This window comes from Apiospora phragmitis (assembly GCF_038363925.1).
Source record: "Apiospora phragmitis strain CBS 135458 chromosome Unknown utg000006l:1.0-5683423.0:1.0-5690449.0, whole genome shotgun sequence".
Classification (NCBI taxonomy): domain Eukaryota; kingdom Fungi; phylum Ascomycota; class Sordariomycetes; order Amphisphaeriales; family Apiosporaceae; genus Apiospora; species Apiospora phragmitis.
Window position 1 is genome coordinate 4,596,712 of NW_027117404.1, and position 22,181 is coordinate 4,618,892.

The 22,181-nt window shown below is 54.1% G+C and overlaps 10 protein-coding genes across 10 annotated transcripts; 6 read left to right on the forward strand and 4 right to left on the reverse strand.

Moving 5' to 3' along the window:
* Positions 1–426: 426 nt before the first annotated feature.
* On the reverse strand, positions 427–1,030 carry PG994_006635 (protease inhibitor; the record flags this gene model as incomplete). Its single annotated transcript, XM_066858044.1, has 2 exons — positions 427–845; positions 907–1,030. 2 exons carry the CDS (start codon positions 1,028–1,030, stop codon positions 427–429), a joined length of 543 nt encoding a protein of 180 aa, XP_066717313.1.
* Positions 1,031–2,926: 1,896 nt separating this feature from the next.
* On the forward strand, positions 2,927–3,201 carry PG994_006636 (uncharacterized protein; the record flags this gene model as incomplete). The annotated part of the gene is made up of 2 exons (XM_066858045.1): positions 2,927–2,979; positions 3,015–3,201. 2 exons carry the CDS (start codon positions 2,927–2,929, stop codon positions 3,199–3,201), a joined length of 240 nt encoding a protein of 79 aa, XP_066717314.1.
* Positions 3,202–3,935: 734 nt separating this feature from the next.
* Positions 3,936–4,696, reverse strand: PG994_006637 (GPI-anchored cupredoxin; the record flags this gene model as incomplete). Its single annotated transcript, XM_066858046.1, has 2 exons — positions 3,936–4,265; positions 4,442–4,696. 2 exons carry the CDS (start codon positions 4,694–4,696, stop codon positions 3,936–3,938), a joined length of 585 nt encoding a protein of 194 aa, XP_066717315.1.
* A 1,214-nt stretch (positions 4,697–5,910) lies between these two features.
* PG994_006638 (uncharacterized protein) lies at positions 5,911–7,332 on the forward strand (the record flags this gene model as incomplete). The annotated part of the gene is made up of 1 exon (XM_066858047.1): positions 5,911–7,332. One exon carries the CDS (start codon positions 5,911–5,913, stop codon positions 7,330–7,332), a length of 1,422 nt encoding a protein of 473 aa, XP_066717316.1.
* Positions 7,333–8,129: 797 nt separating this feature from the next.
* Positions 8,130–9,029, reverse strand: PG994_006639 (N-terminal domain of NEFA-interacting nuclear protein NIP30-domain-containing protein; the record flags this gene model as incomplete). The annotated part of the gene is made up of 1 exon (XM_066858048.1): positions 8,130–9,029. One exon carries the CDS (start codon positions 9,027–9,029, stop codon positions 8,130–8,132), a length of 900 nt encoding a protein of 299 aa, XP_066717317.1.
* Positions 9,030–9,744: 715 nt separating this feature from the next.
* PG994_006640 (uncharacterized protein) lies at positions 9,745–9,963 on the reverse strand (the record flags this gene model as incomplete). The annotated part of the gene is made up of 1 exon (XM_066858049.1): positions 9,745–9,963. The coding sequence occupies one exon, from the start codon at positions 9,961–9,963 to the stop codon at positions 9,745–9,747; it is 219 nt and encodes a 72-aa protein (XP_066717318.1).
* A 2,368-nt stretch (positions 9,964–12,331) lies between these two features.
* Positions 12,332–12,788, forward strand: PG994_006641 (uncharacterized protein; the record flags this gene model as incomplete). The annotated part of the gene is made up of 2 exons (XM_066858050.1): positions 12,332–12,490; positions 12,519–12,788. 2 exons carry the CDS (start codon positions 12,332–12,334, stop codon positions 12,786–12,788), a joined length of 429 nt encoding a protein of 142 aa, XP_066717319.1.
* Positions 12,789–13,891: 1,103 nt separating this feature from the next.
* PG994_006642 (CAIB/BAIF family enzyme) lies at positions 13,892–15,499 on the forward strand (the record flags this gene model as incomplete). Its single annotated transcript, XM_066858051.1, is given in 5 exon segments — positions 13,892–14,062; positions 14,149–14,180; positions 14,264–14,794; positions 14,806–14,894; positions 14,994–15,499. The coding sequence occupies 5 exon segments, from the start codon at positions 13,892–13,894 to the stop codon at positions 15,497–15,499; spliced, it is 1,329 nt and encodes a 442-aa protein (XP_066717320.1).
* Positions 15,500–17,271: 1,772 nt separating this feature from the next.
* PG994_006643 (uncharacterized protein) lies at positions 17,272–18,174 on the forward strand (the record flags this gene model as incomplete). The annotated part of the gene is made up of 1 exon (XM_066858052.1): positions 17,272–18,174. The coding sequence occupies one exon, from the start codon at positions 17,272–17,274 to the stop codon at positions 18,172–18,174; it is 903 nt and encodes a 300-aa protein (XP_066717321.1).
* Positions 18,175–19,411: 1,237 nt separating this feature from the next.
* On the forward strand, positions 19,412–20,541 carry PG994_006644 (Transcription initiation factor IIB; the record flags this gene model as incomplete). Its single annotated transcript, XM_066858053.1, has 3 exons — positions 19,412–19,852; positions 19,902–20,361; positions 20,405–20,541. The coding sequence occupies 3 exons, from the start codon at positions 19,412–19,414 to the stop codon at positions 20,539–20,541; spliced, it is 1,038 nt and encodes a 345-aa protein (XP_066717322.1).
* Between the last annotated feature and the right edge of the window lie 1,640 nt (positions 20,542–22,181).

Below are 22,181 nucleotides of genomic sequence, written 5' to 3' on the forward strand. Positions count from 1 at the left end.
GAATACATCAATCACAAGCAATTGGAGTACTCACAGCCACGCTACGCCATTCTCAAGGGAGCAGAACACTTGCAGCACGTTATACATTTGTTTTTCGAGATACTGCGAAGCCAATTGATCGTTCAATGCTAATTCCACGATTGATTGAAGTCGGTTGTGGCCTTCACGTGACTTCCACGTGATCCCCCTCACTTCCTTAGGTCAAAGCTGCCTTTATCTGGTCGCTGCTGTTGGCTATCATGAACTATTAGATGGCAGCCATCTAACCTACAGCTTTGATGAACTGATGCAAGTCTTCTCAGGGTTAGCAAGACAAACTTTCACCTGGCTCTGTGTGCATACATTTCCAGGAGGAAATTTATCAATTCAGCAAGCGAGATAAACCGAGCAACTTCAATTCTTCGTGTACAACAATGTGTCTGCCTTCTAATTACTCTCGAAATAGTTCAGCGCTAGCACCTCACCCAGCCCAGCCTTGGCCTCCCAATCATCCAAGCTGAACCACATGCGCGCCACGTTTCCGACCTCCTTGCCCTTGGCCGGTGCGTGCGCCATGGCATCGAAACCCTCCGGCTGTTCGTACAAGAAGAAGACGTAGCGATGCGGCGCGGCGCCCGGCGGAGGCGCGGGTCCAATGTAGTTCACCACGGGGGGCTCGGTCCACTCCAGCTTCCCGGGCGTCGAGGCGGTGGTGCCCGAGAGCTTCACGCCCGATTGACTCCAGTGCCAGATGGGGCCGAGGACGGGGAGCGACTTGAACGGGGCGTCGATGTCCAGGCACATGATCAGGTAGGTCTTGTCGGGAGATGCTGCTGCATACAGGATCTCCGGCGGCGATTGCGCATCTGCGACTCGTTTGTCAATCGCGTTGGTCCTCCATGTCTCATCTACAGTCTGCATACATACCCGCTTTTGGTATATACGTCCCCGGCTCAAACCCTGTATGCTTGCCTACCGTGAGGCCAAGCGTCTTGGACGTGTCGCTTTTGAAGGCAGCCAAAGCCTTATCCACACTTTTGTTCGCAGGCATCGTAGCTTAATATCTCTTATTTCTCGAATCAAAGGTGAAGGTTGGATTTGTGAAGAATATATCTTGCCCAGGTGATATTCAGGTGTCACCCCTCGTATCATGTATGAGCTCTTATCTAGGTTTTATGTCGTCAAATGTTGCTTTTCTCTGGTGGCCGTTCCGCTTCCGATGCGGAGATAAGGAGATATGTCATAAAGGCCGGCTGCTGGAATACCTACCTAGTGAGTGTCACGCAACTTGTCCCGTCTTATTTCCACCCATCCTTGGAGTCACCTTGGAGAAGTAGCTATTCTCCAATAGCTTCAGGTAGTAAGGTGGACAAGGATCTCAATCGTACAGCGAGAGGGCTACACAATGATACGCATCAATGGCGGCCAACACCATTGAGACTGGAATGCACTGATAAGTCTAGTCTGAGTATTAATCATGCAGTACTGGCGACCATTGGTGTTGGATTGGACGATGCATGGTCATCGTCGCATCCACGACCGAAGCAGCAGCTGGAATCCAATACCAGTAACCTACCCCGGCTAAAAACGGGATGATTCCAATATCGCGCTGACCACGCGTATCGCCAATCACTCGCGCCGTCGACATGACGTCATTGCCCCTTATTGTTGAGGAGTCCAGAAGTCGCCCACCAAACTTTGGGAACCTGACTAATACCATGAGGGGTCAGCGCTAGAGGCTTCGCTCATGTGTTGGCCATTACCTAGCCATTTGCCATGGGCTCCTGTGGCTTACAGTACCTAGAAGCTAGGTAGGCTACTTGGACTACTGGCCAGATGCACCTGCCAAAGCTGCCGCTATGGGCGATACGGCGATGCCACTCCAATGCCACACTTGCAGCGATCACTGTTCTCACAGGTCCAATTCCTACCCCAACTCCAAAAGCAAAACATGTGCAAGGTTTCGAGTTGGAAGTAGCCATGACGAACGAGCTCAGAGTCTCAGACCAGCAGACGACGATAGGCCAGGCGGGTGCATGCTTCAATGCTTCACGATGCTCCTTTTCACCGTACCTTGGTCTCAGCCTAGGGCCTGGGCTGGTCTCTGAGTAGTCAGAACGCTAAGGCGAAGCACGTGGCCGAGACCTGGCCGAAGCTTCGTGGGGAAAGAGGCCGCTTAAATGATTCCTAGGCGGCATTTACACCTTTGCGAATACCTTTGGGAGGTAAGCACGATAGCGGGTGGCATCGAATGACCTCATCAATCGTGTTTCTTCGTGGGAATCGTGATTGCCATTACGCCTGTGGCGTGCCTCGGCTTCCCCATCCAGGTTGCTTTTTCGACCCCTCCACGTACAGGGAAAGGACGCTTTCTCACCACTAACCTCACTAACCTCCTGCTGGTCTCGGTCCAGCTGCTGCTGCTGCTGCATACTATCTTCACCCAATGGCGCGGCTTCTGGCATCGCAAGCTGCAGCTTCCTGCTGCTACTTGCATCGTCAAGGCAATTGCAATCACCCGGTGTGAGCTTGGTCCGCCCAACCAGCTCGAGCGGCCCTAGACAGTCCTCGCATGTGACCATTGACCATTCAGGCTCCATCAACAAACAGTCCTGCATTGTCATCAACCCAAGTATATATATTGCCCTCTCCCACCATGAATTATATGCCTTCTACTACCGCTCATAATACTACTGGTACTACTGCACTCAGCAACGCCCAGACTACACACCAGAAAACTGTTGACCAAAACAACGCCTTTGAAGCTCATCAAAACGCAATTCGCAACAGCAGTCACCACCACCCTCTTCAGCGTAGTCGTCAACTCAGTTCTACCACTACCCAGCCCACCACTCCTCGTCGGAAGTCTAGCTTCTTGAACGCCATCCTACACCCTCGTCAACACCGACGCAACAGCCGCCAGCTACAAACCCCCAACGACGATAACATGGATACCATCAAGAACGCCGCTAACTACGTCTCCGAGACCGCCCAAGGCAAGTAACATGCTTGGTAGTGTTTTCATTGTGCCCCAGTACTGACTTTACCATCACAGGCGCCGTGAGCACTGGTTCCAAGGAGGCCAACAAAGAGGTCGCCAAGGATGGCAACGCCAGCGTCACCACCCGTCTCAGCGCTGCCAAGGACGCCGTCGGCGACAAGGTCGACGAGCAGAAGCACAACACCTCTGCTGACGTCCACAAGGAGCAGGCCAAGCACTAAATCTGACGCATGATGTGTCCTACCTGTCTTCACACGCGATGATCGTGACCTCGTACCCAACACTTTTCGCCAGCAAATATCATACTTTCACCTACCCACCTGTTATCGAGATTCCCTAGATGTCAGAGCTGTTAAAGAGCACATGGTGAAGGTGTTGGGTCGTGGAGAGTTGCACTCAGAATATCAGCAGACTTGGTTTTCAGGAAGTTCAGACTTGATGCAAGTCGTCTTAAGAAGGAGGATGCGTGGGCTTGCTTTTTGATGGGGGTGATTTGAAATTGATACGCCCGTCGGCACTAGAAAGTAGAGATAGGATGCCGTAGGTTCTTACCTAATACCACAAACTCGGATTCTTCAACTTTACTGCTGTACAACAACCATGGGATGACTATGATGTATTGACATTATTTTCCAATTGCTAACGATCATACATATCAGTTGCCAACGGATTCTCCACTGATGGGTGTTTATGCGGGCGTAAGACAGGTAAGCGTATCCAAGCGCATACAGGTATGAGGTATGTAGCCAGCATCAGAGCCTCCATAAAGTAGCTTTCCCACTCCCTTCATTCATCAGGGTGGCAGTAAGTAAAGTTCAAGCATTATATTCGTATTCTGGTTCCTCTGTCCATCGATGATAATTTCTAGCCATGATGTACCCAGATATTTTTCCTGGCTTCCAAAGTAAATCGCGAAAAGGCTCAAAGCCTGCATACAACTTCTTTTTGTATGCTTCTACATCATCAGCACCACCAAGCCAGCCATGGCAGCTAAGACACCCGCACTGGTGGCCCGGACGCCACCGTCCGCCGAGTTCATCTTGCCATCGCTGCCGCTGCCCTCGGTCGCGTTTGCTGAGCCTGCCATGGCCATGGTGCCGCCGAAGGCCATGACGGCGGCGCCCGCGGGGCCGTTGGTCGCCGCCGCGGCCGTCTTGTACATGTCCAGGGTCTTGCCCTGAGGGGCATTCACGACGCCGACCATGCCGCCCTTGCAGTGCTGCCCCTGGGTGCAGTAGAACCAGATGGGCTTGGTGTCGTTGACTTTGACGGTGAAGACGGATTCCTGTGGGTTGAGAGGGGGATGGTAAGTAAATGTTTAGGCTAGAAAAGAGAGGACACAAGTGGATACAGGTGATTGATAGGGGGTAGTCGATCAAGCAAGGAATTTCTCTATCCCTACCCGAAGAAGAATACGAAGGAAGTGTAGGAAGAGGAGGGGAATGCTCGTTTGACACTTACAGATTCGCTCGTGCCCATGACGGGGACATAGCCGGAGAAGAAGCCGGCGGTCTTGACGGGCTGGCAGGCGCTGGCAAAGTCGCCCTGCGCTACGCTGTGGTTCCTGGCATAGAAATGGAACTCGAGCATGTCACCTGCTTCGGCCATGATATTATCGGGCTTGAACTCGAGCATCGGGCCGCTGTCAATGCGGATGGTCTTGGCGCTGGCCATAGCAGCGGCGGCGACAGTAGCTAGTATCTGGAAGGACTTCATCGTAACGAGTAGTTATTTAGTTAGGTATGGGTAGAAGTTGTTGAGGTAAGTAACAGATGATATAACACTCGAAGATGGTTTCTAGATGCAAAGGAAGTAAATAAAGGCTTGCTCAGGAATGTGAATGACATGGGAGGATAACTTCTTCTTTCTTATAACACAAGTACGCCACCAGCACTGGCTGCCTCCAACACGGGAGCGAGTGCCTATCAGGCGTCAGCCACGAAGGTTGACTTTCGATAGCCTGGTGCACGAAAGGTTTCACGGTCCCTGGCCCAATGGTGTTCTAGGTTGCGAAACGGCATTGCTGTATCCGGGACAGGCGGTTCCGTTGACTGGCTGATCAACGCCGAGAAGATCAGCCAATGCCACCTATTGGCAACAAAGGCAATTCGGCACGGCACGCACTGATCTACCTCTTAGAACATCTTCATCATGCCGCCCCTTGCGCCCCCTTGGGGTTGAGGGGGCCAGACAAACAATGTTCCATGATGTTAAGGTTGGGTTGGCATAATAGCCGCCACCCATATTGGTTGGAATGGCATGTTAGGTAGTTGGGCTTGGAGGTTCCGAAGCTCAGCCACCCGCCTGGGCTTTGTTCTGGTGAAACCGGGAAACAAATATCACGACCCCCAATAAGCTGAGCAAATCCCGGCACCATCGGCACCATCGGCATTGGCATTGATTGCCTCTAGGGCCTGGTCCTCAGTAATCTACCACGTACTTGGGGAGCTTCGAGGCGAAAAAACCATGGCGACCTGTTTCATTCTCTCGGGTTCCTTTTCCTCGTTCCAATTGGTAATATCATCGCTACCATTCGATCTCACCGGCAGTCTTGGCCAACTTTTGGAGGTATCATGAAGTTGGAGTTCAGCTGTAGGTGTGGGGTAACCTAGTTTTGTACTGTAAGCGCCTGGAGAAGCTTGGTTTGCAGCTAGTACAGGGGTCTCCAGGCCCCCACTGCGGTAAGCAATGCGCTAAAGCTGAGGTTCTAGGCTCGCTCGTTGAGTCCCAATCAATTGTGATAGGCGATAGGCAACTTTGCTTCCGACTTCCGTCCAAAAATTCTGGAACGCCAGCAAAGCTAGGCGAGCTCCACCAAAGAATTGTAGCCCGCAGAGCTTTGTCGCAAGGATCGAACGACAAGCCCAACACTGAAACCTGTGGTTACTTTCGAAGCCGTTGGAGCGGCACAGCGACCTCAGACTTCAATCATGGCCGACCAAAAGCCGCCCACGGGCGGCGTCGCGCCCGCACCTGCTGCCCTCGCGGCAGCCAACCCGACATCCGCAGCGGCGACGTACAAGGCGCCGAAACCCAACCCGGTCTGGAAAATGATGGGCCTCCCGAACATGCCCAAGAAGCTGCCCGGGCGTAACTGGCTCATCTTCTGGGCCTTCACCGCCACCTTCAGCGGCGCCATCATCTACGACAAGCGCGAGAAGAAGCGGGCGACGGCGCGCTGGAGCCGGGCCGTCGCGCACCTCGGCAAGGAGCCCATCGCGAACCCGGCGCAGCTGCCGCGCAAGCTGACCATCTACCTCGAGAGCCCGCCCTACGACGGCCTGCGCGTGGCGCAGGACCACTTCAGCGAGTACGTCAAGCCGATCCTGGCCGCGTCCGGGCTCGACTGGGAGTTCGTGCAGGGGCGGCAGCAAGGGGACGTCCGCGCCGCCGTGGCCGAGAAGATCCGGCGCCAGCGGCGCGACGCCGAGGGCGGCGAGATGACCGTCACGAACGAGGAGGAGCTCACGAACGAGGAGGTCCTCAAGGTGGTCCGGAAGCGGCACCAGACGCCCGAGTTCGAGGGCGTCAAGGGCGACATCGTCATCGGCCGCCACACGTGGAAGGAGTACATTCGCGGGCTACACGAGGGTTGGCTCGGACCGCTGGTGGCGCCCCCGGAGCCTGCCGCGATAAAACCAGACGCCCCTCCTGCCGATGGAGAGGAGAAGACCGACGAGGAAAAGGAGAAAGAGAAGCCTGCCCGGCCACGGCAGCCCAAACCCTATAATACCACCGACGATTACTCGACATCGTCATTACCGATGTTTATCCCCGCCGAGTTCTCGCCCTCCGCCCCTATCCCGTTCCCCCATGTGCTCGGTTTCATGGGCACCTTCACCCGACTCGGGCGCTTCATGAACCGCCGCTCCATGGCGGACAACATTGGCCGCGAGGTGGCCGCCGTCTGCCTTGCGACGTCGCGGGAGTACCGTCAAGGCGAGAGCCTAGCTGAGTCGGAACAGGCGACCACCCTCCAGGAGGCGGAGAAGGACTGGCACAAGGACGTGTGGAGAGGCGGACGAAGAGCCCAAGGAAGGCGAGGAGGTGCCTGCCACGTCCGCAGAGAAGATCTGGCCGAAACCTGTCGTCCTAGATTCTCGCATAGCGACGCGCATGCGCCGGTTCGAGCTGCAGCCGGAGGACGAGAAGGCAGCGAGAGAGATCGTCATCCCCGAGGCGGAGATCGAAGGTTGGATCAAGGGCAGCCTCCGTGCTCTCTGCCATTGGGTCGTGTCGGACCCGCCGCCGAGACCTTGGTCTTCCCAGGGGCCATAAATGGTGGCGAGCGTAGCATCATGGGCTTGACACGACACAACACAAAGCACACTCAGATATCTGATCTGATTTAAGATGGGGCCTGCAGAACTCATGTTAATAATGTGTAACACTAAGATACCTCTTCTGTACTTCCGAGACTGCTTACAACAGTCATGTACAACAAACAACACCACTGCCGGTGCGGCTACCCAAGCTGATGCATCGCAATCCAACATAGACGGAACTTTGGGGGACATGGACATGTTCTGATAGATGGAATGGGTATGATGATGAAGAGGTTACGCAGAGAAGCGAAGCTCAAACGACTTCACGTATATTACATGTACCTATATATACAGCCACACAACTCCTAACTTCCAATGATACCATAACCGTTTCTCTGCTCTTGCCTTCCTTAATAGCCATGGCATCTTGAGGCTGGCTTCGTTGCATGGTGGACTTTGAAGCATTCTTACTTCTAATCCCAAGGCATTGGCGACACCGTCTTCTCTCTGTAAAAAGTAGTTGTTTTGCGGATACCGACCCCTTTGAGAAATAGGGCCTGGTGATATCCATGAATCTGGCATGAGCTCCGGTTTTGTCTCCTGTCCTTCCCCAATCGAGGTTGTGCTCAAAAGAAGTGGGCAGTTCTGGCGGACTGGCTGTCTCGCTTGGGTTCTCTTGGAGCTGACGGCTGCCTGAGAGTAATACCATCCGCAGTCGTACCAAGCGGAACACCTGGCACTAGAGCATGTAGACAGAGGCAGGCGACAGAGCTCTGCCGTTTGTTATACCGAACGAACGGTCTTTTCCAAGTTGGTAGAAAGCGCGGGGGTTGCATCTGCGCCTCTTGAATAGGTAATAACCATCGAGTGTGCCTCCTCGAGCTTCAGTCGTCGTCATCGTCATCATCTGAGCCATAGGCGACCAGCCCCATTGCGGGTTTTGGGGCGGCTTGCTTCGCGGCGGCTGGCGGCTTGGTGGCCTGCTCCGCCTTGGGCGCAGGACTGGTGCTGGAACTGGATGCGAGCGGTGTCTTGGTAGCACCATTGGCATCCGCGTTCTTGTTGTTCGTTGCGCCCTTCTCCTGCGCGCCCTCGCTCGTCGACTTGCGCTTGAGGCCCTTGAAGAGCACCTCCTTCTCCCGCTTCCTCTTCCGGCCCGCGCCGCCTGCCGTCGCCCCCACCCACTCGCTCGCGAGATCCTCCGTCACCACGACCTCTTCCTCCACCTGTTTCTCCGCTTCATCGGGGTTTCCCGTCTTGTTCTGCTGCGCCTGCCGAAACTTCCCCAGCCCTTCCTCGAGCTCCCGCCGCTTGCGCGCCTCCTCCTGCCGCTCCTTTTCCTGCACCTCGTCGAGGAAGTCCACCTCATCGTCGTCGAGCGCCCGGAACTGGTTCCGCAGCCGGCTCGCCTCCTCGAAGGCCGCCTGCTTCGCCGCCTTGTTCGCTTGCAGCACGTCGAACAACGACTTTTCTTCACCGCCGCCTTCGGTGTTGGCGCGGCGCGTCGCTTCGCGCTGGGCGCGGGCGGCGTCGAGCTCGGCTTGGACGCGGGCCCATTCGGCGGCGTTCTTGCTGTTGCTGGTGGTGTTGTTGCTGCTAGAGCTCGAGTTCGAGGTCGAGGGCTTGGCGTTGGTGACGGCAGTGGTTGACGAGGAGGAGGAGGTGGAGGGGGCTACTGGCTGTGAATTCGCTGCGACGGCGGCGGCAGGGGTGGTGGACGTTTTCTCGGCGGCGGCGGTTGTGTCGCCAGGTAGCGTACCGCCCGAGACGAAGCGGGACGACATTGCTGGGGAAGATGAGAGAATGCGCGATCAATCAGAGAAGGTGAAAATTGTAGTCAAGGTTCCGGGCCAGAGCACATGCAATTGGACATCATGGGATTTGGTCGCAGGAATGTTTTGTAGCTTGAACGTTCCATGCGCGGACTAAAATTCAGGTGTTGGACTAAAGTCTGGGGAACCACCCCACACCCCTGGACACATTGATCCCTGAAGCCCGAAGATCTCAACTCTCAGTAGGACCCAATCCAGGGTCCTGCTTCCAGCTTACCTACTTACTTACTTATTCTTACTGATACAAGCTGATGCAGATCACGGAACTTGGAGGTGCCAACAATCCAGTGTTGAGGTATTGGCATCAATGGTTGATGATTGCCCACGAGTGACATAGGACGTATTCACCTACGTAAAGTACACAAACTGCAAGATAGGGGCTGCTGCTGCTGCCGCCGCCGCCGCCGTGGTTGGCGTCGCCCATCGCCCGTGCTAATTGTTTGAAGCCGAGAAAAGCTGTGGAAAGGGGAAGAAGCAGGCACGGATTTTCAGTGAGATTATTTTGGTCGATTCGTTTCTTCCTGTATCCTGCGCGCGATTGCCTCTTGGGTTGGCCGAAAATGGGGCCTTCACTCACCCAACTTAACATTGAACGCACATTAACCTCTCGTAGTCCTCCGCCGCGGTATCGAAGATATACTCGTCGAGCTATAACTCACGGCAGCATTCAAGAAGGCGCAGTCCAAGCGGCCGCACTTCTGGAGCGTCCGGTCCGTGTTGGCCTCGACCTCGGCCTCGTCGGTGACATCCGCTGCTTATGGGCAGGATGCGCGACTTTGGCGTCTTCTTCGTGCAGATCCAGCGCCGCCCTCAACTCGGAAACGGCCCGGTCCAGTGCCTCGGCGCGGATGTCGACCAAGCTGAGATTGGCGCCCTCCTGCAGCATCCGGGTCGCAGTCTCCACGCCGATTGTTAGCGGCGGCCCCGGTGATTAGGGAACGTCTTGCCGAGAAGACGCTGTGCGGAGGGGGATCTAGACACTTCCATGTCTTTGCGTAACTGCGACGCAGGTAAAGACGCAAGGCGCTGCTGTGACAGGTACATGTTGATGAGACTGCTTGCTTGCTTCAAAGACTTTTCGAATTTGAGAGACTCCCGCCAACACGGGGCTCTGCAAGTCTCGCTCGCTCAAATTCACGGCATCCTAGTGGGATCATGCAAGTGATCAGCCGCCTTTCACCCCGGTTCTATGCCTTGGGTTACTCCAAGAATTTTAGATCTGCGTGCAAGCCTGTCTATTATCCCTTCCTGCTTCATCAAGCTTGGGGGTTGTGTACTTTCCACACCATAGCTCAGGGAATGCAACACAAGAAAGTCTCTGCTTGGGGCTGGTCTCCTTTGCTTCGCCTGACTGCGGATCATGGTTAAGATGGTTGTCAACGTTCTCCCTGAATTGCCATCCTACGGCCACTGCCGATTCCATAAAGCAAGATTATGCGCCTCGATAAAGGGGGTAATTTGCAGATTCGTAGAATTTGGGAAACCCAAGTGCACGTCTAAGGCAAGGCATATTATGGTAGTTGGTTTTGGGCATAGGTACACGCAACCGTCGGCTGCAGCGATTCTGATGCAAATCTCGTATTTAGTCACCGTAGAGCAGCTAGGAAGGATGCAGTGCTGACAGGTTAGGGGTCGAAAAGTGGTCGGCCATCCAACCAGCCAGCCTGGCAGCAAACCATTCATTTGTTCTAGGCAGCTTTTCCAGAAACTATAATACTTTTAGGGGCCTTTTTATATCGGTTGTCCATTGGCAGTCGAAACACGCATACTATACCGTTACGGGTTGGTGATGTTGGAGTATCTGTTCGCATGGGTGAAATAACAGAGCTGCTTGGAGAGGTTTTGTGCATCGGAAGCAATCCGGCACTCAAAGGCGCTTTGGCGGAGTGGTTAACGCGATGCCCTGCTATGTTCACTGTTGTGGGTATTGAGGTAGGCATTTCCTTCGGGAGCGCAGGTTCGAATCCTGCAGGCGTCGCTCTTTGATTAGCAAGTTGTACAACGACTGGTTTCTCTTTTTGCTTCGTTCCCAACTCTTGACTTTTGTTCAAGTTTATCTGTCACGTAGAACTTTCCTTTTCCCCCATTAAAAGGGTCACTACCTGTCTGGCTATTATACATGCGTACCTACCACCCAACCCACACTCAATTTATTCTTAGTGAAATGTCAAACCAAGGCAGACACCATTACAGTGAGCCATGCAGGTAGGGCGTTACGGGCGTAGGGAGTGTGAGGCTTTGACAACGGTTAATCAAGGCTGTACTAGCCGGAGAGACTACCTGTATCATGCACTCATATCTGCCCTTCTCTTACTCGCAAGGAGAGCCCGTCTAACTAATGGCGGTTGCATTAATACTTGTGTATTCTAAAGTGTCATTTGATCTAAATTCCTGGATATCTAAAGGGGCCTCATACCACTTATTTGCTTTTCATTATTAACCCCTGTCCGTATTTGTCCACTCCTTTTAATGCTCTGTGTCGTAGGTGTGCGCGGGGTCAAGAGCTCAAGGTTGTTCTTCCTGGCAGAGTTGCACTACCAAAGTCAGAATTGCAGGTTGGAACCATAACACGAGTTGATACACTCAGCGGGCCGTAATCGACTTGGCCTCCAGCGTTCCGAATCCAGCTGCCAAAGTCCTGAAGCCTGAAGAATATTGCATATGTACCTAGAAATGCACAACACACCTCAGTACAGGTGCGTAACTGAGCAGCTTCGCCGATCCACCTGTCACCGCTCTCAATAGTTTCTATTTGTAGTTATTAGCGGTGCTCTGGGCAATAAGACGACAGTTGATATGGCTGACGACGTGGTGTGGATCAAAGCGGGTACGTCATAGAGCCATAGAGCGGATGGTTTCTGGATGGTCACCCAAACTTCGACCCCGGTCGTGCAGTACGCCCTGAACGCGGCGTGTAAGTGAGACGATCTAGCATGATAGGAACCCTTGACCCCTCCTTTTTGAGCAGAGCCTTTGAGCCTCGAATCGAGCGAGTGCCAGAGTGCTTTGCTTTTAGCTATGGAGAAGTGGCTGCTGCTTCCTCGTACAAAACCCAAAAGGGCTGCCTGGTCAGGCTCTCCTTTGTTGATCCCATTCTTCTGCTTCCCCTCCCCCTGAAGTTTGTCTAGGGACTTAAAGTAGCGTACCTCTTCGAATCGAATCGAGTGTTTCAACCAAGACAACCACATCCTCCCCAGGACAACAACAATACACACACACGTATCAACACATCCAATACTCACACTAGATACACAATGGCCGCCGCTCAACCCGAAGTCTGCCCCGTCGTCGGCACGACGAACAGTACCCTGCCCCCCTCGCACCCGGACATCGACATGTCGAAGCCGGGCCAGACCTGCCCCGTAGTAGGCGCCAAGACGGAACACCATTCGTCGCTGCACAAGCACCCCAACGTCGAGCTGCCCGCGGGGCGCCTCGGAGAAGCCCGACGCCGGCAAGTGCCCCGTCATCACCAACAAGACGGTCAACGAGGCCAAGAGCCAGGCCATGGACGACAAGGTCTGCCCCGTCGTCGGCTCCGTCACCACCATCCTGCCGCCCGACCATCCGGCCACGGCCGGCAAGGGCGACGACGCCGAGTGCCCCGTCACCAAGGCCAAGCTCGGCCACCACAAGGACAAGGTCACCGAGCACCCGAGCGTGGCGAACGCGGCGCCCGGTGCCGTCTGCCCCGTCGTGGGACATGCTTAGGTCACATTAAGGGAGCAGAAGAAGAATAAGAAGCTAAAGGTGGAGGAATAGGCACGACGACGTATTGTACTGCTTACTTGATTGCTTGGACTCGGATAACGAAGCGCATTGATTTTGAATTTCATCATGGGATGGATGACATCGATTGATTTCCAGGTAGTCACGGTGTTTATGGATGTACTCCGGTGCGATGACCCTTTCCCAGACAGTCACAGATTACTGAGCATCATCATCAGAATGGTGTCTCACTTCGTGCTGTACTGAGCCGATCAGGCTATGTCATCCTTTGTTCGAGTTTTGGGGTGTTGCGTCTATCCGCGCTTCCTTGACTTCTACGTAGCAATAAATACAGGCTCTGTCAAGCCATCCTAGCAGTGGAAGAACATGGATTTCAGTGAGTGCGCTTCGACACCATCACCTATCACCTGCAGACATTATTCTGAAGCTACTGAAGCACCACTGGACTTTGTGCCTGTGTTTCCAGGATGAGAACCACAACCTGATGTGCTTGGCCACTCATATCGATCTGATTACATATGTATATTATTAGTAACAAGTAATGGGAAACTAGAGAAACCACAACTTTCCCATACTTTTACAATTAGCAGCGGTTTTCGAGCCGTTTTGACAGGTTGTGTTGTGGGGGTGTTCTGCAACGGGCGGACGATCCAAGACGATGCGGGACACCTCGAACCCCCCCGTTCCTCCCCCCACTGACACTAACCCAAACCTCCCCCCAAAGGCTGCCAAAGCCGAGACCGGTAAAGTGGTTACCGAAAGAAGTGGACGACAATGAGTCGACCTGCCCCGAAACTCGCGATGCCTGTCTTTCCTTCCCTTCCGTTCAGGCCAATCGACACAGGTTGTAAACTTTATATATTCTATTCCCTATTTTTTCTCTACATTCGCGGGAGGAGAATATATGACGGCGTCATCGGGAATCCGGGAAACAATTGAGAGCCCACGTGAAGGCGAAAGTGACGTAGCTAGCCTTCGACTACCCCGAGCTTCGCGTGCGACAAAGGCCCGAGAAACATCGAAAGGAGGCCGCTCGGATAGTAACAAGGGACCGAAAGGCTTCATTTAATTGGGAGTCAAGAAAGATGTTCAATCGCAGCCTAGTGCGCGCCAGCCATGGCCTCAAGACCTTCCCACGGACGATTGGGCGGTGCGGGCGATTCCAGCGAGCTTACTCTATGGCCGCCGACGCAAGCAGCTCTTCGCTGCCACTGGCAGGATACCGCGTCCTGGATATGACACGGGTTTTAGCAGGGGTGAGATTCTAAATTGTTACTGTTATATGGATCTTATGGTATATAGGAAGCTCCAGTGCGCTGACAGCACCCTCTCTATTCCGCAGCCGTACTGCACACAGATCCTGGGCGACTTAGGGTAGACCACCCACCCATTTCATATCCTAGCTCTCGGTCGAGTCCGAAACAAGCCCAGCAGCAGTCGGCTTACAACAACACAAGTGCAGAAGTGATTAAGATCGAGCACCCCGTCCGCGGCGATGACACGCGCGCCTGGGGCCCGCCCTACGCCTCGTACACGTCCGAGTCCGCGCACGATGGGCCCGGCGAGTCCGCCTACTTCCTCGCCGTGAACCGCAACAAGAAGTCGCTGGGGCTCTCGTTCCAGCACCCGGAGGGCGTCGAGATCCTGCACAAGCTAGCGGCCGAGTGCGACATCCTGGTGGAGAACTACCTGCCCGGCAGCCTGGCCAAGTACGGCCTGGACTACGAGACCCTGCGGGGGATCAACCCACGGCTCGTCTACGCGAGCATCACGGGCTACGGCCAGACGGGGCCGTACGCGAGCCGCGCGGGCTACGACGTCATGGTCGAGGCCGAGTTCGGGCTCATGCACATCACGGGCGCGCGCGAGGGGCCGCCCGTCAAGGTCGGCGTCGCGGTCACGGACCTGACCACGGGGCTGTACACGAGCAACAGCATCATGGCGGCGCTGCTGGCGCGGGGAAGACGGGCCGCGGACAGCACATTGATGTGGCGCTTAGCGATTGCCAGACGGCGACGCTGGCTAACATTGCGAGCAGCTGTCTGATCAGCGGGAAGAAGGACACGGGCCGGTGGGGTACTGCGCATCGTGAGTTACGTCTGGTTTTTCGGATTTTCTTCCTCGCCTCATTAAACCTTCTTTGGGAGTGTGTCCAAATGGTCTGGCCTCGCTAACAACAAGTCTTAGCTTCCATCGTTCCCTACAAGTCGTTCAAGACGAAAGACGGCGATATCCTGTTGGGCGGTGGTAACGATAGGCTCTTTGGTATCCTGTGCGACGGCGTCGGGCGACCCGAGTGGAAGACGGACCCCAAGTACGCGGTCAATGCGCAACGAGTCGCCAACCGCAACGAGTTGGAAGCGAAGATCGAAGCCCTCACCGCGGGCAAGACGACCAGTGAGTGGCTCGACGTCTTCGAGGGCAAGGGCATGCCCTACGCCGCCGTCAACGACGTGCAGGGGACCCTGAACCACGAGCACACCCGAGCCCGCAACATGGTTGTGGAGATGGAGCACAACGAGTGCGGGCCAATCAAGATGGTCAACACGCCGATCAAGTACTCGGAGAGTACGCCCTCGATCCGCACACCACCGCCCACGCTGGGCCAACACACGGACGAGGTGTTGGGCGGCATCCTGGGGCTCAAGCCTAGCGAGATCGAGGGGTTGAAGGCCAAGGACACTGTTCGATGATCGCGCCTAGATGCCTAAACGTAGCCGCGCCTCCACCCCCAAAGCGAAGTGGACGCTTACCTCGTTTATGAGATTGATGGGATTCGGTTGGGGGAGGACCAACTAAGCAATCCTGCACTTTCAATATGCACAAGCTGGGCTGCCAGAGTGCCAAGTCGTTTAGTTGGAACCGGATGCAAGCGAAATTCCAATACAGCCGCCTCGTGTGTTTGCATGAAATGGCATATTTGTATGCCAAGTAGGCAGTGTTAGTTGGTACTTGTCATGCGACTCTCAGGCTCTGCCTTACATATAGACCTGTCAATACTTGCACTAGCCTACATATTACCCTACCTACCGGGCCACGGGCCGGGTCTCGACTAAATTGCGGTGTTGGTGATGGTGGTGCGGGACGGTAATACCCACTGCCTCAAAAATTATATGATTTGGTAACACGGTTGCTGCAGGTAAGGTAGCATTTCGTCACTGCGCCCTCAGGTGTGTCTGGTCTGCCGTACCATCTAGGTGGTGTGGTGCATGCAGGGCCAAGCAAGCAACCGCGGCCACCTGAGCGAGTGTTTTCTGCCGTACCACGATGGAGAATGAGTAACTCACTCACTCTCATACTCACTTGCATCCGCGTCAAATTGCAAATTAGCACATTCGGCATATTGGCCCAATGAGCATAGGCTTTCCTAAGCCATCATGTACGGATTGAACGGTCATGACCCATGTGGCTTCAAGAATGTGGAAGGATTGCAAGGGCTGCAAGGGCCCCAATGTCCTATTGAATTTAAGCCTGGGGCTGTACCCATTCGGAGTGATTACGTGAAGTTGTTTTGGGAGGATGAAGGATCAGATTCCGCGAGAACCCGATTTCAACAACCTGGTCTCATTGTCCCTCATTCAGCTTAGCCTGCCCTGCTGATCAAGAAAGCCTACCTGCCCGCCTGCCTGTCTTGGGTTCGTCTGCCCCAGCCAGCTGAACATACGATCTTCGCCTATGCGGGAAAGGGAAAGGGTGTTCGTCGATCCTTGCATCGCGCGATTGCGATTGCGCCCCAATTCCCCTCGTTGTTTTTTGCTCTTTTCTGCGCTTACTGGGGCCGCGCCTGTTGGGCCAATTGGTTTTCGTCGTCCTGCTACCACTATCTAGCCTAGGGAACAGGGGGGCCCGGCACGGCAAGGGATTGATGCAGCCAATTATAGAAATCGTGGGGCGTGATTACTGGGCGCGGGCGTCCTTCCCTTCTTTCCCTTCGCCGATGGGAAAAGTGCCCTGAGTGAGAGTGAGGGGCCCTTCAAGGCAGAGAGCAAGGGAAGAGAGGTTCGTCTAGGCCTCGTATATCCCATATGCCCCCGTCTAAGTAAGACATGGATATAGTAGTAGATGCAGGTGCATGGATTATGTCGATGGATGGAACCACACACACCATCACCAACAACAACACAGTAGGACCGAGCGATCCCATGACATAACCTGGCTTATACCTGGGATCGAATATGTATTTGAGTCCACCTCCTCCCCCGCGGCACAGCTGTGGATAGTAACTCTGGAGTATTCGTCATTCTTGGTCGGAGGGATTCACTCCAATATTTCTACTTTTCCTCCACACTCCTGAACCTGCACATCATCCACGCTTACGATCCTTTGTGCTGTATCCTACCTCACGTACACTGCCAGAATTCCTACACAGGGTCTTTCATACGCGGGGTGGTCCTTCCCGTGTCCAGAGTCACCCGTCTTACAATACATAATGTTTATACCTACGCATTGTGGTTGCCCCAGGGCAATGGCACCAACAATACGCATGTTTATACCTACGCATTGTGGTTGCCCCAGAGCAATAGCACCAAGAACAGGAGAAAACGTTGCCGAGAACGACGCGTTCGCGGGCCCCAATAGCGCGGCAGGGGAGAAGCCGGCAGCATTACTCACGCCGTGGGTGATAATAGCCATCACCGCCGCCTCGTTCCTCGCCGCGACCTTCGTCGGCTTCGTCGGCGTCAGTCTCCTGCGGCGAAGGCAACGCCATCGTCAGCGTCTCGGCGCCAATGCCGCCGCGGCCGTGAGACAGCACAACAACAAGTACTACTACCACCATAGTCGAGAAGGCAGCTACGAGCGGCCGTGGCCTAGCCCGAGTAAGAGCCACTACCACCAATACCAACAACAGCCCGAGGAGGCGGCGGCAGAGCTGCAGCGGTCGCAACTGATCGGCAAGTCGCGGGCGAGCCGGGAGTCGTGGGGCTCTTTTGACGGGTCGGTGGTGGTGGCAGATGCCACATGTCTGCAACGGCAGCAGCAGCAGAACATTTTCTCGAAACCGCACTCTTACACGGCGGTTTCTGCCTATGACCATCACCGCCACCACTCCACATCATCAAAAAGTACTACTGTCGGAGGAGGAGGAACCGCGGCGAGGAGGAATCACGACCGGTACTGCCATAGTGATGATTATGACAGTGAAGACGAAGAATTCGAATCGGCGCCGAAGCAGTCCATGTCCTCCAGTGACTGGAAGGAGCTGGAGGCGCAAGACGGACGGTTACGATCCTCGAGCCTGCAGGATCCGGCGACGCTGGGTCGGGGCCACCCGGCCTTCTCGCCGGAGCTGCAGCGTGCCCAGTTGCCTGCCCGGCTGCCCAGGACGCTGGTTGTGACTGATCTTGCTGGGCGCAGAGCTGCGCCATAATTGCCCCCAAGTCTTACCTCTTCTTGACATAAGTACCGGGATTGTCATATATGGTGTGCTGAGTATGCGTTTACTTACCCTGATTGTGAAATCGGATTGAGCTGTTTGGAGTTTGGGGCATCTTGGATGGCGTTTGATAGGGTATCAAAATGGGTTTCTTCATGGCATTCAGACAGGGCTTGTTTGATCAATCGGCGTTTCCTGGGATATGGAGAGAGAGAGATCCTTTCAACCGGGCGTTGGAGTTGGCAGAGTTAGATCGATTATATTATTATGTGTTTGGTGGGTCAACAGGGAATTTGATCGTTTACCCAGGCGGGAGAAGCTCATGGTAGCAGCAATAGCAATAGTAAACAGCTTCGAGTAAAAAAATAACAAAGAAATCACTTACTCCATTTACTAGCGTCGGTGCTTTCTTTGTTGTATTCACTGCCTGGCAGTGTTTGATAAGGCTTTCTTCCTCATTTTTCTGTCAACCGTCAATCGTCAATCGCGAATCTGATTGATGTCTTCCATGGGTTTCAGTACTTGCTTTTGGTCCTTCTCGCCTTCACCATCTCCTTCTCAGCAACTTCTCTCTCTCTCTCTCTCTAGGCCTTGAAGCAGTCATACTGCTTATCAAGCCAAGAAGCTTTCAGTGCTGTGCACAGCATTGACTGGAAACTGTTGCAATTGACACGAAATCATACACTGTTTCGGTACAAGTAAGTCACTCCTCACCAGTTATTTCCATGTCGTCTATTCCCATTGCCTGTTGTTGTTCAGTGCCAGTTACCCAGCAAGAGAGCACTCACTGGATGCCACTGGATGATTCCACTTTTCAATCAAATTGATCCACACATTTCCCAATTTAGCCCCGTCCCCAGAAGACGGTCCAGCTGACTCATCCAAAAAATAGCGCCGAGGCAGCAACGTCCATCTTTGGACAACTGATCTGCTTCTACTGAGGTAAGCTGTTGACAATTCTTTCCATTTCCATCCCCATCGCCATCGCCATCAACCCAGACCAAAACAAACCACACTCGTTGAACAAAAGCAAATACACTCTCTCCGAATCTGCGACCTATATATATCCTACCGACCGACGCGAACTGATCAAAATGGCAGTTGCGAGCGGTGCAGCCGACGCCAACATGATGGGCAACATGGCGGGCGGCGCCCGTCTCAAGGCGGCTACAAGGAGAACCTGAACGAGATCCTGGTCTGTCCCGACTGTCAAATCAGCCCCGCCAATCTTATGGAGGAGTTCTCGGCCGGCGACATGGTTTGTGGTGACTGCGGCCTGGTTTTGGGTGATCGCATCATCGACACGCGATCCGAGTGGCGCACTTTCGCCAACGACGACCAAGGTGGCGATGATCCTTCGCGTGTCGGTGACGCCATGAACCCGCTCCTGAACGGCTCCCAGCTCGAGACAGGCATCGCTTTCGGCGAAGGCAGCCGCGCGCGCGAGCTGCATCGCGCCCAGAACCGCTCCCAGAACGACAAGGCCACCAAAGGCCTGCTCAATGCCTACCGCGAAATCTCGACGCTTTGCGACAACATCGAAATCCCCAAGGCTGTGCAAGATAGCGCCAAGCATATCTTCAAGATGACCGACGATGCGAAGCTGTTTAAGGGCAAGCCTCAGGAAGTTATTGTCGCCGGTTGCATCTTCATCGCCTGTCGCCAGGCCCAGGTTTCCCCGGACGTTCCGCGAGATCTTCGCCTTGACCAACGTCTCCAAGAAGGAGATCGGTCGCACGTTCAAGCAGCTCGAGAAGTTCTTGCAGGGCCACCGCGAGAACAACACGGCTAGCTCCCTCCTCAACCCCCTCGACAGCTACGAGAACACCAACACCACCAGCGCCGAGGACCTCTGCGGCCGTTACTGCAGTAACCTCAACTTCCTCAACCCGCACCAGATGGAGAAGATCTCCAAGGCACTAGCCCAGAAGAGCTCCACGGTTAAGAACCTGGCTGGACGTTCGCCTCTGTCGGTCGCCGCCGCCTGTATCTACATGGCTTCCAACCTTATGGGCGAGCCCAAGAGCACACGCGATATTGCGGCTGTGGCGGGTGTGAGCGACGGTACCATCAAGACGGCCTACAAGTTCCTCTACTCGGAGCGCGAGGCTCTGATCGAGCCGTCGTGGCTGAAGCCGAAGGGCGCTGGCGATTTGAGCAAACTTGACCAATTAGTCGTTGGTGGGATCGAAAGCCACACGACGCCGACTGCAAGAATACGCAGCGATCTATGCAGATGGTTTGGGTGGTTTAGATGGTGGCAGGGCGGCCGACCCGGATGCCCGGCCCTATATCGAGGAGCTGCTTCAAGACGAAGCACTCTTCGAAGAGTTTGAGGCTCTACGACTGAAGAAAAAATAATGGATGGGCGTTATTTGATTTGGAGTACCGGAGTTAAGTCGTTACCGCAGCAACTTTGATGCATGAGGGTGATTCCATTTGCAAACTCGCACTGCTGGTTCTACTACACGTCTCTTTCTTCTCCTATCACCACTTGTTGTTGCCGTTCAGGGATATGGCTCCATCGGCAACATTGATCTCGTCATCGGCATCGCTGATATCATCGGCAGTTGATTCCATGAACTCGACACTATGGATAGTGTCATCGGCGGCCTTGGAATTGGCAGTAGCACTCTTGAAACATAGAGCTACGCGACGGTATCGTCTTTGCGTACACGACCTGCCCCTTTTCCTGATACATTTTCGGTCTTTGATTGAATGCGTTGTTCCCCTCGACAGCCTTCTGCTGCAAGATTGTTACTACAGGGAACTGGAAAGCTAGCGTCTTGGGATCTTCCCCTGATGATATCTCATAGATGCAATGAAATGCATCTTGGTATCTGATCTGATGGTTTTCGTGTCGTGTGAATTGCGTTTTTTTCGGTTGGTGTCCTTCGAGGTGCTACGAGTGCACAAAGTCCGGTACAATGTCCGTGACCAGTGTACACGTACTAGGCATTTGGTCATATGGCAACGCCAGCCGCTGGATGATGATGCGAGTCGATGGGCAATATTGGATACACGTGGTATGGAAATGCAGAATGGATGAGAAAACAGCTTGTGGCTCTGCTTCTCGATTGCCGAGCCGATCAGGTGCGCGTTTGGACTTTTGGAATTATTGCTTGGCTGCATTGCTTGATAGAGCTAGAGATTGCACATAAACTGTTGTTGCTGTAGACAGTAATGAGATTTGATGATACCCCAGTTTTCTTTCGGGTTATTCTTCCGTCAAAGTGCTATAGTGGCCATTCGCAGTCATTCAGCATTTCATCTCCATTTGGGAGTGTCTTGGGATGCATGTGTGCAGGACTGATTCCAGCTATGTGGCCTCATGTCTTCTTCAACACTCGACCATGACTTGAAGTCTCGCAGCAAATGAAACACGATCTATTACAGGCGACTGGGAATATACAAGGCTCGCACAGTGGCGACGGACTTGAAGAGAACAAGAAAAGAAACGAAAAATTGATCCCGAAGGGGGTCGAAAAAGTGACCGCAGAGGGAGTTGAACCCTCTTGCCTTTAAGTAAATGCATAATGATACTACCGCTAGGCTACAACAGCCCGGTCAATGGAGGTATGGTTAATCTAGATATATAAACCCTTCGTTGTGGTAGTGGTCCCCCTATTCAAGCTTTGAGGTTGCTGTGGTTCTTGAATGTGGCGGCGGCGCGGTGGCCACACAATCTTTTTTCTGCGGGTTCTGTATATTTCAGTCATTGTGTTTCTCTTCTTTGGCTTGGCGTATGCCTGAGGGCTGGAAGGCCGGAAAGAGTGGCACGCTGCAGGAGCCGCAGCCGTTTCAGGGGTTCAAGAGAGATGCTCGGTCGTGACTTTGCAGCATCTAGGGCACCTGTTTTCCAAGTCGAGGGAACTCGCTCCATTCAATCATACGACACAGAAGATGGTCTGGTCTGTACATGTACATGCTCCCAAGCCGGCATATCAGGGGCTTGCTTCCTTGTTTCCAGTCAATAATAGGCAACCTATCCTTCGAACAGA